Below are 12,672 nucleotides of genomic sequence, written 5' to 3'. Positions count from 1 at the left end.
TTTTATTTGCTTTTTGTTTTGGAAATGTACATCCAGTCCCCCCCCCCTTTTAAATTTCCCAAGGGAGTGGGGCCCTAAGCTATAGCTTGCTTAGCTTATATTTAAATACAGCATTGGATGTTGGTATCCTAAGACACTCTGTGATTGCCCATTATTTTGTTGCCAGGCTATCCATCAAAGACCTTTTGAATCATGCCTTCTTTGCTGAGGACACTGGACTTAGAGTAGAACTGGCAGAGGATGATGACGGACTGAATTCCTCCCTGGCTTTGAGACTTTGGGTAGAGGATCCCAAGAAGCTGAAAGGCAAGCACAAAGATAATGAAGCCCTTGAGTTCAGCTTCAACCTGGAAACAGATGTCCCAGAGGAGGTGGCTTGTGAAATGGTATGTATTGCCATTGCTTCCCTTACCTTTTTTCTTTCTGAGTTGGCAGCATCTCCAGCCGCTTCTTATTTGCTAAATTCCAAACATGGGGTTTACTGCACCATTTTTTTAATTCCCACTTTTACACTTTCCTTTAGAGAGTGTTGCATTTTTATTCTTTATTTCTTTGCTACGCTTTTATGTTGCCCAGTCACTGATGCTCTCTGGGCAATTTATAAGAAGGATAAAACCATAAAACAAGACTATTGCCATGGGCAGCATAGGACCAAGTGTCTTCCGCGGGAGTAAATCTTGACTTCTTTGTTGCACACGGTTCAAAGATTTGGTTTACAAGGAGAAATATTTTTGAAACCCAGTCCTAAAGAGGATGACACAGAAGCAAAGGCTTAGGAATGTCTCCCTGAGAACTAGGCTAGGCTAGAACTTTCTCCATGGAGCCAAGCTACAAGTTAAGTGGGAGTTCTGTGCCTGGAACTCCCCACCATTTCTTAAAAAGAAACCGCACAGGAGCAAAGGGGTATACAACCCATCTCCATTCCATGGCCTTGATCCAAAACTCTCTCTCCACCCATCTACCCAGCTGCTTTTCAAGAAACAAAAAAGTCTGTGGGGGGAAAGTGGGGTTCCAGTCACAGAACTCCCACTTAACTTTAGCTCAATAGTGCACTCCACCCTGCTCAGAGCTGCAAGTTTAGTTTTCTGTGTGCAGGGAGACATTTCGACAGGTAGTAGTGCATTTTACGTGCAAGGCATAAGGTCACCTAAGGACTGGTCAGCTTCTTGCCAATGGGAGAGTATTTTCTCTAGCATGATTTCTGAAGCTGTGGTTTTATACTCATTTACAGTATGTGAATCATAAGCCAGCCAAGAGCTGATGAAGTTTTTGCATTAGTGTAAACAAGTCTTTCTCCCTCCTTTCCTCTTACGGTTTTGTTTCATTTATTCTCCTTTGCCCAAGTTATCTGTTTAGACTGCAGATTCTTCATTCTGCCTCACTGTTGCCTTGGTTTTGTTTTCACAAAACATTTGACTACACAGCAACCTGGCAAGTAACAGCTGATGGCTAATGATACTGCAAGGAGTCATAGCAGTGCATCTGCTCATATGTATATGCGCACAAGTGACTCCTGCTTAAGCATCAGCCACCAGCCAGCTATGAAGTCTCTTAAATTGTTGTTTCAGGATGCTTTGTTCTGTGTCTTATGAATGGCTCTGTGATGTTGTGCTCTAAAGCTGTTGTTTGGGTTGATTTTCCCTTTATTTTTCAGCTAGGTTTGGATAGTGACTTTGCTAACAGTTGGTAGCTAAGAACCTCCCCTTTGACGGTTCCATTTTAATGCAACACTTGTGCTTGAATTCCTTGTCTTTTAAACTGGATCACTACTTGAAAATATAACTGTACGTCCCATCAGTAGAAATCTGTCATGGATAATTCAAGGATTTAGCAAGAGCCACTTGTTACGTGACTGTTTTCATAATAATTCCTTTTCTGGAGTAGGATGGACAGTATTGTGGTTATATTTATCTTGTTCTCTCCTCCTGCAAGAATCCGATCTCCACCTCAAGCAGGGGGCATTAGCCCCCTGCCACCCATTCACCTGGCTGGCGCACCACGCCCACAAGCAAGCGCCCAACCAGGCAGCTTGGAAGGGGCGTGGACGGCAGCTTAACTTGCTGCTGCGCCAACCACATGGCCTCACTTTCTGCCGTCCTGTTGCAAGTCACCCACGTCCACTCCCTTAGAGCTCAGGGTTTCAGTTTCTCTCTTGGCCTTGCTATGGACCTTAGGTTGGTCGCCCTGGTTGTCCGGGGGGCCTGGTAGGAATTTTTCCATTTGGCATTAGGCTTTGTGGTTTTTTCGCCTACCTCATAGCAACTGTCACAACTTATGTGGTATTGGTGGGTAGGTTAGGCATTGGAATGTGATTGTGGTGTGTGGAAGGGCTAGGTGTGGCCATCGCCTACGCCTTCAATTTTTGGGTATTCCGTTAAAGGAATCCGGTGGTCGTGGATCCTGTCCGATGCCTGTGTGGCGGGGGGACATGGCACGACCCTTGGTGACATCAGGGGAGAGCTTATAGTTGGATTAGCATCAACAGGCTCCACCTACTGGTGAATAAACCCCCTTTTAGACTCACCCCTCTCCGAGTGGGTGGAGTCAACTGACGTGATCCAATGCCTAAGCCAATACCTTTTCACATGCTGTAATCAATAAAGTTGTGGCCTTTTCTTGCCCATTAACCTTATATTACGTGTCCGTGTGTCTTCATTCTACTAAGCAGGGATCAGATCCTCGAACCACAATTAACTTGCTCTAATCAAGTAACATAAATATCAGAGGCAGGGAATATCTGGCCCATGAGCCAAATGTGGCCCACTAGGCCTCTCTCTCCATCCCTTGAGATTCCCCTAGGCCGTGCCCCGCACTGGCACGGCCTTGGACCTTACTTGAGTGTTCTTGCTTGGTTGGAATGTGCCCTTGAGCTGCAATGATGTCTCTTGTTTTCTGGCGAGGTGTGGCTTTTGCATGCCTAGAACATAGTGTACTATCCAAAGGTAAGAGACAGATCTGTTGCTTTGTTCACTTTTGCTTCTGTCTCTACCCATCATTGACAGGTCACTCAGAAGGGAATGCAACCCTCAAGCTTAAAAGGTTTTTCACCCCTGAATTATATAAATGGCTATTTGAAAATAACTATTGTATGATGAAATAACTATCTAAAAGGGGGAAAGAAAGAGAGTTTTGAAAGGTGGATTTTCATCACAGTATATTAATGTTGAAGACAGTCACATAAGTACTAATTAGTATTGATCCAGCCAATGTACTTCATAGAATCATAGAATCATAGAGTTGGAAGAGACCACAAGGGCCATCGAGTCCAACCCCCTGCCAAGCAGGAAACACCTGACCTTAACCCATAGCCAAAGTGCAGTAGCACTTGAATTTGTGGGCCTGAATCTTGCTTGCTGTATTGTTTGGCGCTCCATACAATAGGTCCAAGATTGATCTAGTATGTGGTCAATGCAAGTTCTGTTGCAATGGAACCCTGAATTAATGTGAAATTACAGAAAAGCATTGCTAAACACCGATGGATACCAGTTCAGAGGAGCAGAGTTATACTTAATAAAACTGTTCTTTTTTGATGTCCAGGTGAAGTCAGGATTCTTCCATGAAAGTGACTCTAAAGCTGTGGCTAAGTCCATCCGGGATCGTGTCTCCCTGATCAAGAAGACAAGGGAGCGGAGGCAGGTGGGCTACCTGGAGGAGAGAAGAGACTCTCAAAGCAAGCTGCCAAGTGGGCTACCATTACTCCAGCCACAGGGCTCATCATTCACCACCCCTTCCCAACAGAGCAGGACGGAGTGCGAGGAAACAGAGGTGGACCAACATGTCCGACAGCAAATCCTTCAACAAATGCAGCACAGCTCCTCCATTGCAGGTAATGAGCAAACAAAGGCAGCCTGTCCTCTCAAAATGCTATCCTGAACTAAGGTTATAAAGAGTGAATCAGAGCGTCATTTTGTTCATCCAGATGCATCCCCACAAGGCATTTATTGAACTCCTGGCACTTTTCTGCTTTATTGGAGGTCAATTAGCACGTAAACTGTGACTTGTATCTGTGACTTGCCCACAGTTTGAATTGTTGATCGGTCTTTACCAATCTGATGCCCTCCAGATGTTTTGGACTAGAACTCCCATTAGATGTTTTGGGCTGAATCTCCAATCAGCCTCAGCCAGCACAGCCATGATAATCTGATGGGAGTTTTCTAATGGCCAATCCTTTCGCTCACAACCATTTGCCTACTCAGAATTGCTGCTCAGCCCAGTTTCTTTCTCCTTTATTGATACAAAGACTTGAACCATTTTTTTTTCTCAGAGGGGAAAGGCAGCTTGGGGGTAGCCAAGTTGTGTAGCCGTTTTGAGCCTTTTCCTCCTCTTCTGCACTGCAATCCTTCACACAATATAGAGCCACCTCCTTGCAACCACTTTGCCCAATAAAAGAACATCTGAGGTCAGCTGATACCCATGATGTTGCTCCCTGTTCAATTGGTAGAGTAGTGAAATTAGAACAGCAGGTTGATTGTACCTCCATGGCACTGTTGGCCAGGCAGAGCCTCAAGTGAAGCAACTGATTAAAAAAGTGTAGAATATGAATACCATTTGCTGGGTATCCTAAGTGGGGAGAGTTCTCTTGAACTCAGGTCCTGCTTGCAAACTTCCCATTGGCCTGATCCAGCAGGGTTTTTAAAAAATATTTTTTTCAAATATTGTAGTAGTAGTAGTTGTTGTTGTTGCTTACCCACCCTTTACCTTAAGGTCCCAGGCAGCTTACAACAATTAAAGCATAACATTAAAACAAGAGGGTCAAAACTAAGTACAATTCCAGTTACTGTACAATAAGACATTTGATTATTCCCAACCCAGAGTAATGTTCCATTACAAATCAGACCTTATTTGGTGTTCTGTTTCCTCGTCACCATTTGTTTGGCATAAACATGTGATAATATTGCTTGGTTCCTTCACAAACCTCTCCATAAGTGTTGAATATTTTTGATAAGGATGCTGGCTTAAAGGTCAGGAGTTTGTCCTTGCCAAAGAGCATATAGTTCCCAAAACAAGGCATGGTCATGGGTTGGTGTCATTGGCAGAGCTGAGAAGAATTAAATGAAAAAGCCTTTGTTGCCTGATTTCAGAATTTAAGTTTGTCATGTTTATGCCTGCATAGGATTATGTTCTGATAAGTAGCTTTATCCTCTTTTGTTTTCACAACCATCTTGTAATGTAGGTTAGGTCATGGGAGCCTAAACCACTGAAGCTCATGGGCTTTGTAGGTCTGTGAACCCTAGTTTAAGCTCAGCATTCTATCCACTGCTCCAGACTAGCTCCTAGTAGAAGGAGGAGATAATATTCCAAAGAGGTTTGGGGCTTATGTACCTGAAGCCTACAGTTCAGTGGCAGAGTACCTGGTTTGCATGCGTAATGTTCAAGCCATGACATCTCCACATAGACCTGAATTCTCATTCTTGTCTGAAATTCTGGAGAGTTTCTGCTAGCAAGTATAGACAACATAGACCAAACTGAATGCGGTGGACCAGTGTTCTTGCTTGATTTAAAGCAGCTTCCTGTGTTCCATGTAGAAAACTTACTGATGTCAGCTTAAAAGTATAGGGTTGATTTTTATTTTTTAAAAAGATTGGATCACCCTTCCTTCCCCTCAACTAGAATGCAGGCTTGCATTTTCTTGTATTCTTTTCTCAAGTAAATATTTGATCCTTGTAGATGAGGCAGATGAGGCATTTCTAGACAGCTCCTGTTATGCCCCTTGAATTCAGTGTAGCACTATAGCAGTTGTTCCATCAGCACAAGCTTTTCATCTTACCAGACAGAAAGATGTCTCCTCTCCTAGCCCCATGCAGTGTTCCCAATTTTGGGAGGTGGGGTAAGGAGGGAGGAGAAGAGTGGGGAAGCTTCATTGCACTAGTAGACATTGTTTCATAGGATTCCACCAGTGGGGCCAGTTCATTAAGTCCCAGTGGTTTGTCTTCATGAGGCAGTGATAGGGAGAAGGATGGGAATTGTTATGGATTCCTCTGAAACAGCTTATCTTTTGTTCTTTCCCTCCTCTTACACTGACGCAGCTGACAGTTTATCTGAGAGAGGAGCAGGTTCAGTTATACTTTCGGATGCCTCCAGCCAACATAGCCTGGCTTTCTCCTCGGAACAGATTATGGGCCCCCAGCAGGCCCCCAATCTCTCACAAGCTGAAAACAGTGTTCAAGGACACATCTACGCTTCCCAGCAGCTGGTGGGACATTACCAGTCGATGGCAGGGGTAAGTGACCTATCATTTTCTTAAGAGAACTACTTGTATCGAGTTTCTGGACAGTTGTTGTGACTGTGCTAGTCTTAGAGAAGGAATAAAATAAGATAGCTAAGGCAGTATCTTTTATTCAGTCGGCCTCTGTTGATTCAGGATACACAGAATTGAGATCTATGCAGAATTCTCTGACAATTATAAAACTTCCTGAGCTTGATGGTAGGATATAAGTTAAAAGGATATAAACAACATTTACTTGTATGGATTTTTCAGATAGAGAGGCATTAAACAAAATGGTGATTTCCCACCCTTCTACCTTCCTTTTGCTCTCTGTGTATAGACCAGGCCTTTGTCTTTTTTCAAAAATATAGAAGTCAACCGTTTAAAGCTCCTAGGTTTCTCTAGTCTATGCATGTAGTAGAATTAAGATAGCCTAGAATGGGAGGAGTCCTGAACTTGTTCCACCATGTGTATCCAGAGGCACCCTTTATCATCCATTGAGTTTGCCTTTTTGTAGAATTATAGAATTGTAGAGTTGGAAGGGATCTCAAGGGATGCCTTGGAGGAGGAATGTTTTCCTAAGAGTGGTAGTGAAAGGTGTAAGAGATGCATGGGGGCCCTTCCATACATTCTCTCAAGCTGTTGGATTCTGCAGTAATGTAGGTAATGTTACAACAGTGTTTTGTGTGGCTCACCAATGGTATAGGTTCACAATCTCTGCTGTGGGTAACATGTCTCAGGATGATGTATCATTTCCCCAGGAGAATATGTTGCCGGAGAATGCAGGCGGGGCAGCTGAGACCAGGAGAGCTGAAGCACAGGCAATCAATTAGTTTTTCTATGAACGGTCCATTTAATTATCTTTTTGTTAGGTGCAACAACAGCCAGCAAATGTGGCCCACCCCAGCGCTTTACCACTAATCCAGAGTCAGCCTTCAACCCTACCCACCCACAGCTTGGCCCCCCCTGTGGTTCCTCAAGCCCAGGCGTCTCCTGTTGCACTTCAGCAGTTCACACCGAGGCTGGTAAGGGCTTCCAGGGATAGTCCGACTGACCTGATGGTCTTTTCAAACCGTCATTAAAATAGCGTGTCACAAGGGCATCTTGGACTCTGAGCCATATGCCTACAAGGGACTACGCCGTGACGAGAGCAGGCAGTCACGTAAAGTGGGAGATAGCGTAGCAGACGTTCTTGTTGTTGAAAAAGAAATCTGTCCGGATGATGTGTGCCGCTATGGAGAAGTTGCATGGGGCACGTTCGCAGCCTCTGGGTTGTGGTGGGGGGAACACCCCCCCAAATGACATCAAATGTTGAACAGGTGATGGAGTTTGCTTCACAAGTCGAAGTTAAACTGCACATTGCAACATGTCCGTATGTAACACAAGTCTGATGGTCATTTCTTCCCTGCAAATGATTCTCAAGAGGGGGCAATTTGCAATGAAGAAATGACAGGGGAGAAAGAGTGTCACTTTTCTTCTGAAACTTTTACTTCAATCTGCTCCCCCCCTGCCCAGGGGATTTCACCCCCTCGCCAAGCACTTTTCTTCTGCCAGTTTTTCAGACCAAGTTTATTTCAGAAAAATGTCTGTGAAATCCCCTGGGGGGGGGAGCAGATTGAAGTAAAAGTTTCGCTGCTTCTGTTTATAAACTGTCCTGTCTTATGAACACTGTGCAGTGGAAGAGGAGACACTGATCATATGTTTCACCTGCTTGCATTTTAACAGGGGGTTTGGTCTTAAGTGCATCACAAAATGACACCTAGTAGGTGCCATGGCACTTCGGCACCCATACCTCATTCAGTGGTCACAATAACAAAGAATATCACTGGAGCATAGGAAGCTGCCTTATGCAGAGTCAGATCATTGGTCCCTCCATCTCAGTAGTGTATATGGTGTCTCTCCAGAGTTTCAGGCGGGTGTCTCTCCTGGAGACGACAGAGATTGAACTGAGGACCTTCTTCTGCATGCAGAGGAGATGCTCTGCCCCTGAGTTGTGGCCCTGTTCTGTCAGCATCAGGAGCAGTGGTGGTGATGGAAACATTTTCATGTACAGAGTATTGCTCTTTTATCTCAAAGTATGCATTGCATGCAAATGTGTGCAATGGTACGCTGAACTAACTGCTTTAGGAGGGATAAGTGGCAGAAGAAAGACATTGCTCAACCCTTTCTCTACCCATTGCTTTCATACATTTGTAGGTAAAGGTAGCTTAGCTCTGAACGCTTGGAAATTGATACCTCTGCAACAAGTTGTGTGCAGCAAGTGGAGAAACGCACGTTGCATAAAAATTAATTGTGCAGAAAGGCTCTTGCGCAAGGCTGAGGAATCAGCTTGATAGGTGGGGCTGTGCTGGTTGGGTCATGGTGAACCTCACAAGGTGCTATACTTTATTTACATAAGCTCTGCTTTGGGAGAGGATGGAAGAACTCCACATTCCAGCAACAAGAAGTGACTCTTGCTTCTGAGGAGTTCTCACACTTGAGATACATTAGTCACAATTAACCCCAAAATGGTCGTTTTTGTAAATAAATTATACCATTTACTTTACCATCTTGTGGGAAAAACCACTTTGTAATTTTTGTGTGTGTCTGGAATTGATGCTGTCCTCCTTTTCTTAAGGCAGCTGCCTGAGCTTTGCTCTGAATATCTGATCCCGTGACAGAGTTGTAGGAGTTTTTATATGATGCAGTGGAGGCTGAAGCTTGAATGATAAATTATGAGCTCTGTTTTAAGCAGAACTGAATGCACGCTAGGAAATGCTTGTAGAATGAAGCAGTGGCAGTCGGCTCCCTGTAGAATGTATTCATAGAATGGACCAACCTTCATGAAAAATAGTTCTGCCTCAGGCACCCTAAACATAAGAATTCAGTCCATCATCCCACTCCTTCATTCTAGTTGGAACACAGCTAAGTTAAATACTGGCTGTCCAGCTACTGAAATACTTTTGAAATTGCAAAGAAGTGCTAGTGGTTCTTTGCTACCCTTCATATAGCTTACAGATAAGGTGGTTATTTTGGAGCACTGAAAGTGTATTGCCAAGGTGATGGAATTTTACAAGCGGCTGTTTATTAACTTATACAAAATCCCTTGAATGTACAAGTTCTTTTTGTTATAGTCTTCTCAGAGTGATTCATCTGTTGGTGGTGATGATGAGGTTCCTTATAGTAAGATTTGGAGAAAGGACAATCAGTTTAACCACTTTTTAAAATATCTCCTCACCAGGCTCCAGATGCACAGGTGTCCTACAGTGCAGAAGGGCAGACATTGGATGGATCTATCATGGGAGTCCCTCAACAGATCTTGACAGCCACTTCCCCTCAGACTATCCCTGCTCCACAGATGGTGAACCAACACCTGCCAGCTAATATACCGTTGACCTCTGCTGCTAGAATCAGTAGTCAGGCTCCAGCTGCTGCAGGATCAATGGAACTGGAGCATGCTTCTGCCAGCTTTGTGCCTGCTGGTCATTCACCTGTGCTACAGGGGCAGCCTTCAGTTCAGTTTGTCAACAATATGCCAAGTTTAGCACAGGCTCTTCCTAACCCTTCAGCTCTGCCGTCAGTTCCACAGGGAGTTACCTCCATTCAACAACCCCAGCAAGTTCCCCAGCAGGTATCAGCTGCACAGCAGCCCCAGCAGGTGGTGTCAGTTCAACAGATGCCCCAGCAAGTACCCCAGCAGGTGGCACCCATGCAGCAGCCCCAGCAAACTATTCAGCAGGTGGCATCTACACAGCAGGCTCCTCAACACATGGTGTCAATGCAGCAGGTTCCACAGCAGGTGGCACCCATGCAGCAGCCCCAGCAAGTTCCACAGCAGGCGGCATCCATGCAGCAGCCTCAGCAAGTTCCACAGCAGGTGGCGCCCATGCAGCAGCCCCAGCAAGTGGCGCCCATGCAGCAGCCCCAGCAAGTTCCCCAGCAGGTGGCACCCATGCAGCAGACCCAGCAAGTTCCCCAGCAGGTGGCACCCATGCAGCAGACCCAGCAAGTTCCCCAGCAGGTGACAATGCAGCAAGTTCCCCAGCAGGTGGCACCCATGCAGCAGCCCCAGCAAGTTCCCCAGCAGGTGGTATCCATGCAGCAGCCCCAGCAAGTTCCCCAGCAGGTGGTATCCATGCAGCAGCCCCAGCAAGTTCCCCAGCAGGTGGTATCCATGCAGCAGACCCAGCAAATTCCCCAGCAGGTGGCATCCATGCAGCAGACCCAGCAAATTCCCCAGCAGGTGGCACCCATGCAGCAGACCCAGCAAATTCCCCAGCAGGTGGCACCCATGCAGCAGACCCAGCAAATTCCCCAGCAGGTGGCACCCATGCAGCAGACCCAGCAAGTGGCACCCATGCAACAGCCCCAGCAAGTTCCCCAGCCGGTGACAATGCAGCAAGTTCCCCAGCAGGTGGTATCCATGCAGCAGCCCCAGCAAGTTCCCCAGCAAGCAACATCCATGCAGTCCCAGCACGTTCCTCAGCAGTTGGTGGCTATGCAACAGCCCCAGCAAGTTCCCCAGCAGGTGGCATCCATGCAGCAGCCCCAGCAAGTTCCCCAGCAGGTGGCACCCATGCAGCAGCCCCAGCAAGTTCCCCAGCAGGTGGTATCCATGCAACAGCCCCAGCAAGTTCCCCAGCAGGTGGTATCCATGCAGCAGCCCCAGCAAGTTCCCCAGCAGGTGGCACCCATGCAGCAGCCCCAGCAAGTTCCCCAGCAGGTGGCACCCATGCAGCAGCCCCAGCAAGTTCCCCAGCAGGTGGCACCCATGCAGCAGCCCCAGCAAGTTCCCCAGCAGGTGGCACCCATGCAGCAGCCCCAGCAAGTTCCATCCATGCAGCAGCCCCAGCAAGTGGCCTCTATTCAACAGCTTCAGCAGGCAGCAGTAATGCAGCAGTCTCAGCATATTCCCCCACAAGTGGGCTCCATTCAGCAATCTCCACAAATTCCCCAGCAGGTTGGTTCCATTCAGCAGTCCCAGCAGGTTGCGCCAGTACATCAGGTCTCTGCCGTGCCACAGCCGATTCAACTTCCACAGTGCCCACAGTATCCCACGCTGCCCCTCGATGCTTCGGCACAGCCTTCCCTGGTGCAGCAAGAGCAGCAAGCTATTCAGATGCACCAATCCACAGATCAACATCCTTGTGTAAGGCAACAGATGTTATACCACCTGCCCCTACAGCAGCAGAAACAAGAACAGTTTCTTTTCCAGGGCAGCTCTACGGAGCAGTTGGCAGCTGTCACTCAACAAGTTGTAGAAAAGCCGCAGCAGGCCGAGCTCTCGGGTTCAACTCCAGAGCAGGTGGCTTATCCCATCCAGTACCACCTGCAAGCCCCAGAACAGCTAATATATCAAACGCAGCCCCCCCACCAGCTCCCAGCTTCAGAGCAGCTGACACCTCAAGTGCAGCCCACCAACCAGCTCCAGGCACCAGAGCAAGCACCATGTCAGATGCGTGTCGCTTACACAATGCAAGGCTCCGATCAGCCTCCGTGCACAGAGCAACTGGTCTATGCAGTCCCTGGAGTGTATCCAGGACAGCCCTTGGACCAACCGACATATCCAATGCAGTCTTTTTACCAAGGACAGGCAGCTTTCGTAAACCAGCCAGCGCCATATCTAGTTCCGCCCCCAGAGATCCAGCAGGCTCACTTAGCAGTACAGGTCGCAGATCAACGGAGTTTTGCCATGCGCTCTCCTGAGAAATCGTTATATACGGTGCAGGACAGTGGCACTGGCTGCATGGAGCAGCAAGTTTGCCTAGGGCAACCAGTGGAGCCCCATGCTTATCCCTCTGAGCAGCTCCAGCCTGAGCAATCAACATATCTGATCCAGCAGGATTCCGGCATGGGGCACCAGCAGCTGCAGCCTCCTCAGGCGGGACACAAGTTTGCAGAAGGCCAACAGCCAGGATCGCAGGCCCCTTTTGTCCCATCTCAGCCATCTTTTATCCCACAAATGCAGCCACAGGCTCCCTATCAAGAGTTCAATCAGCACGCTATTCCTCAGCCCCTCAACGCCACAGTCCCACAGTCTGCCCCAAACGCACCACAGACGGTGTCTTCCATGCCAGAACAGTCAGAGCCAGCTTATGCAAGGCAACAGCCGCCAGAACTGCCCGGGCACCTGCATGGTCCTAGCCTCCTCCAGCAACCTCCAGCATTTCAGCCAGCTGATAATAACCAACCATTTACAGCTTCCTCAGTACAGTCAGCATATGTGCAGCAGCAGCTGCCAATGTGCCAGGGGTCCGTGTTGCCTGCAGAGCCAGTGGTCCAGAAGCAGGTCCCTTCAACGAGTTCTGGAGCAGCATCAGCAGCCCTGAACCAGCAAGCATCACTTAGCGCAGGGACACAGCCACACCAAGAACACGTTCAAGGACAAGACATTTCACAGGTATATCATTCGGTTTTTTTAAAAAAAATCTTGTTTCCCAGGAGTCACAACAAAATGGCTAAGTATTTAGACTTTGTAATGGTGATTG

The 12,672-nt window shown here is 47.3% G+C and overlaps 1 protein-coding gene across 11 annotated transcripts in view; it reads left to right on the top strand.

Annotated features, from left to right (window-relative positions):
- WNK3 (WNK lysine deficient protein kinase 3) overlaps positions 1-12,672 on the top strand; it is an 87,873-nt gene that overhangs the window by 35,802 nt on the left and 39,399 nt on the right. For 4 of the 11 annotated variants that reach the window (XM_083419160.1, XM_083419155.1, XM_083419158.1 and 1 more), the window contains 4 exons: positions 167-386; positions 3,538-3,826; positions 6,027-6,220; positions 9,426-12,584. In XM_083419160.1, the coding sequence (XP_083275286.1) occupies positions 167-386; positions 3,538-3,826; positions 6,027-6,220; positions 9,426-12,584 (3,862 nt within the window). Of the gene's footprint in view, positions 1-166; positions 387-3,537; positions 3,827-6,026; positions 6,221-7,077; positions 7,231-9,425; positions 12,585-12,672 lie in introns of all 11 variants that reach the window. The other 7 variants (XM_083419156.1, XM_083419164.1, XM_083419162.1 and 4 more) reach the window with 7 other exon arrangements.

This window comes from Podarcis tiliguerta (genome assembly GCF_965153285.1).
Source record: "Podarcis tiliguerta genome assembly, chromosome: 17".
Taxonomy (NCBI): domain Eukaryota; kingdom Metazoa; phylum Chordata; class Lepidosauria; order Squamata; family Lacertidae; genus Podarcis; species Podarcis tiliguerta.
The sequence above is the reverse complement of the archived record's forward strand: the minus strand, read 5'-3'. Positions and strand labels throughout refer to the sequence as shown.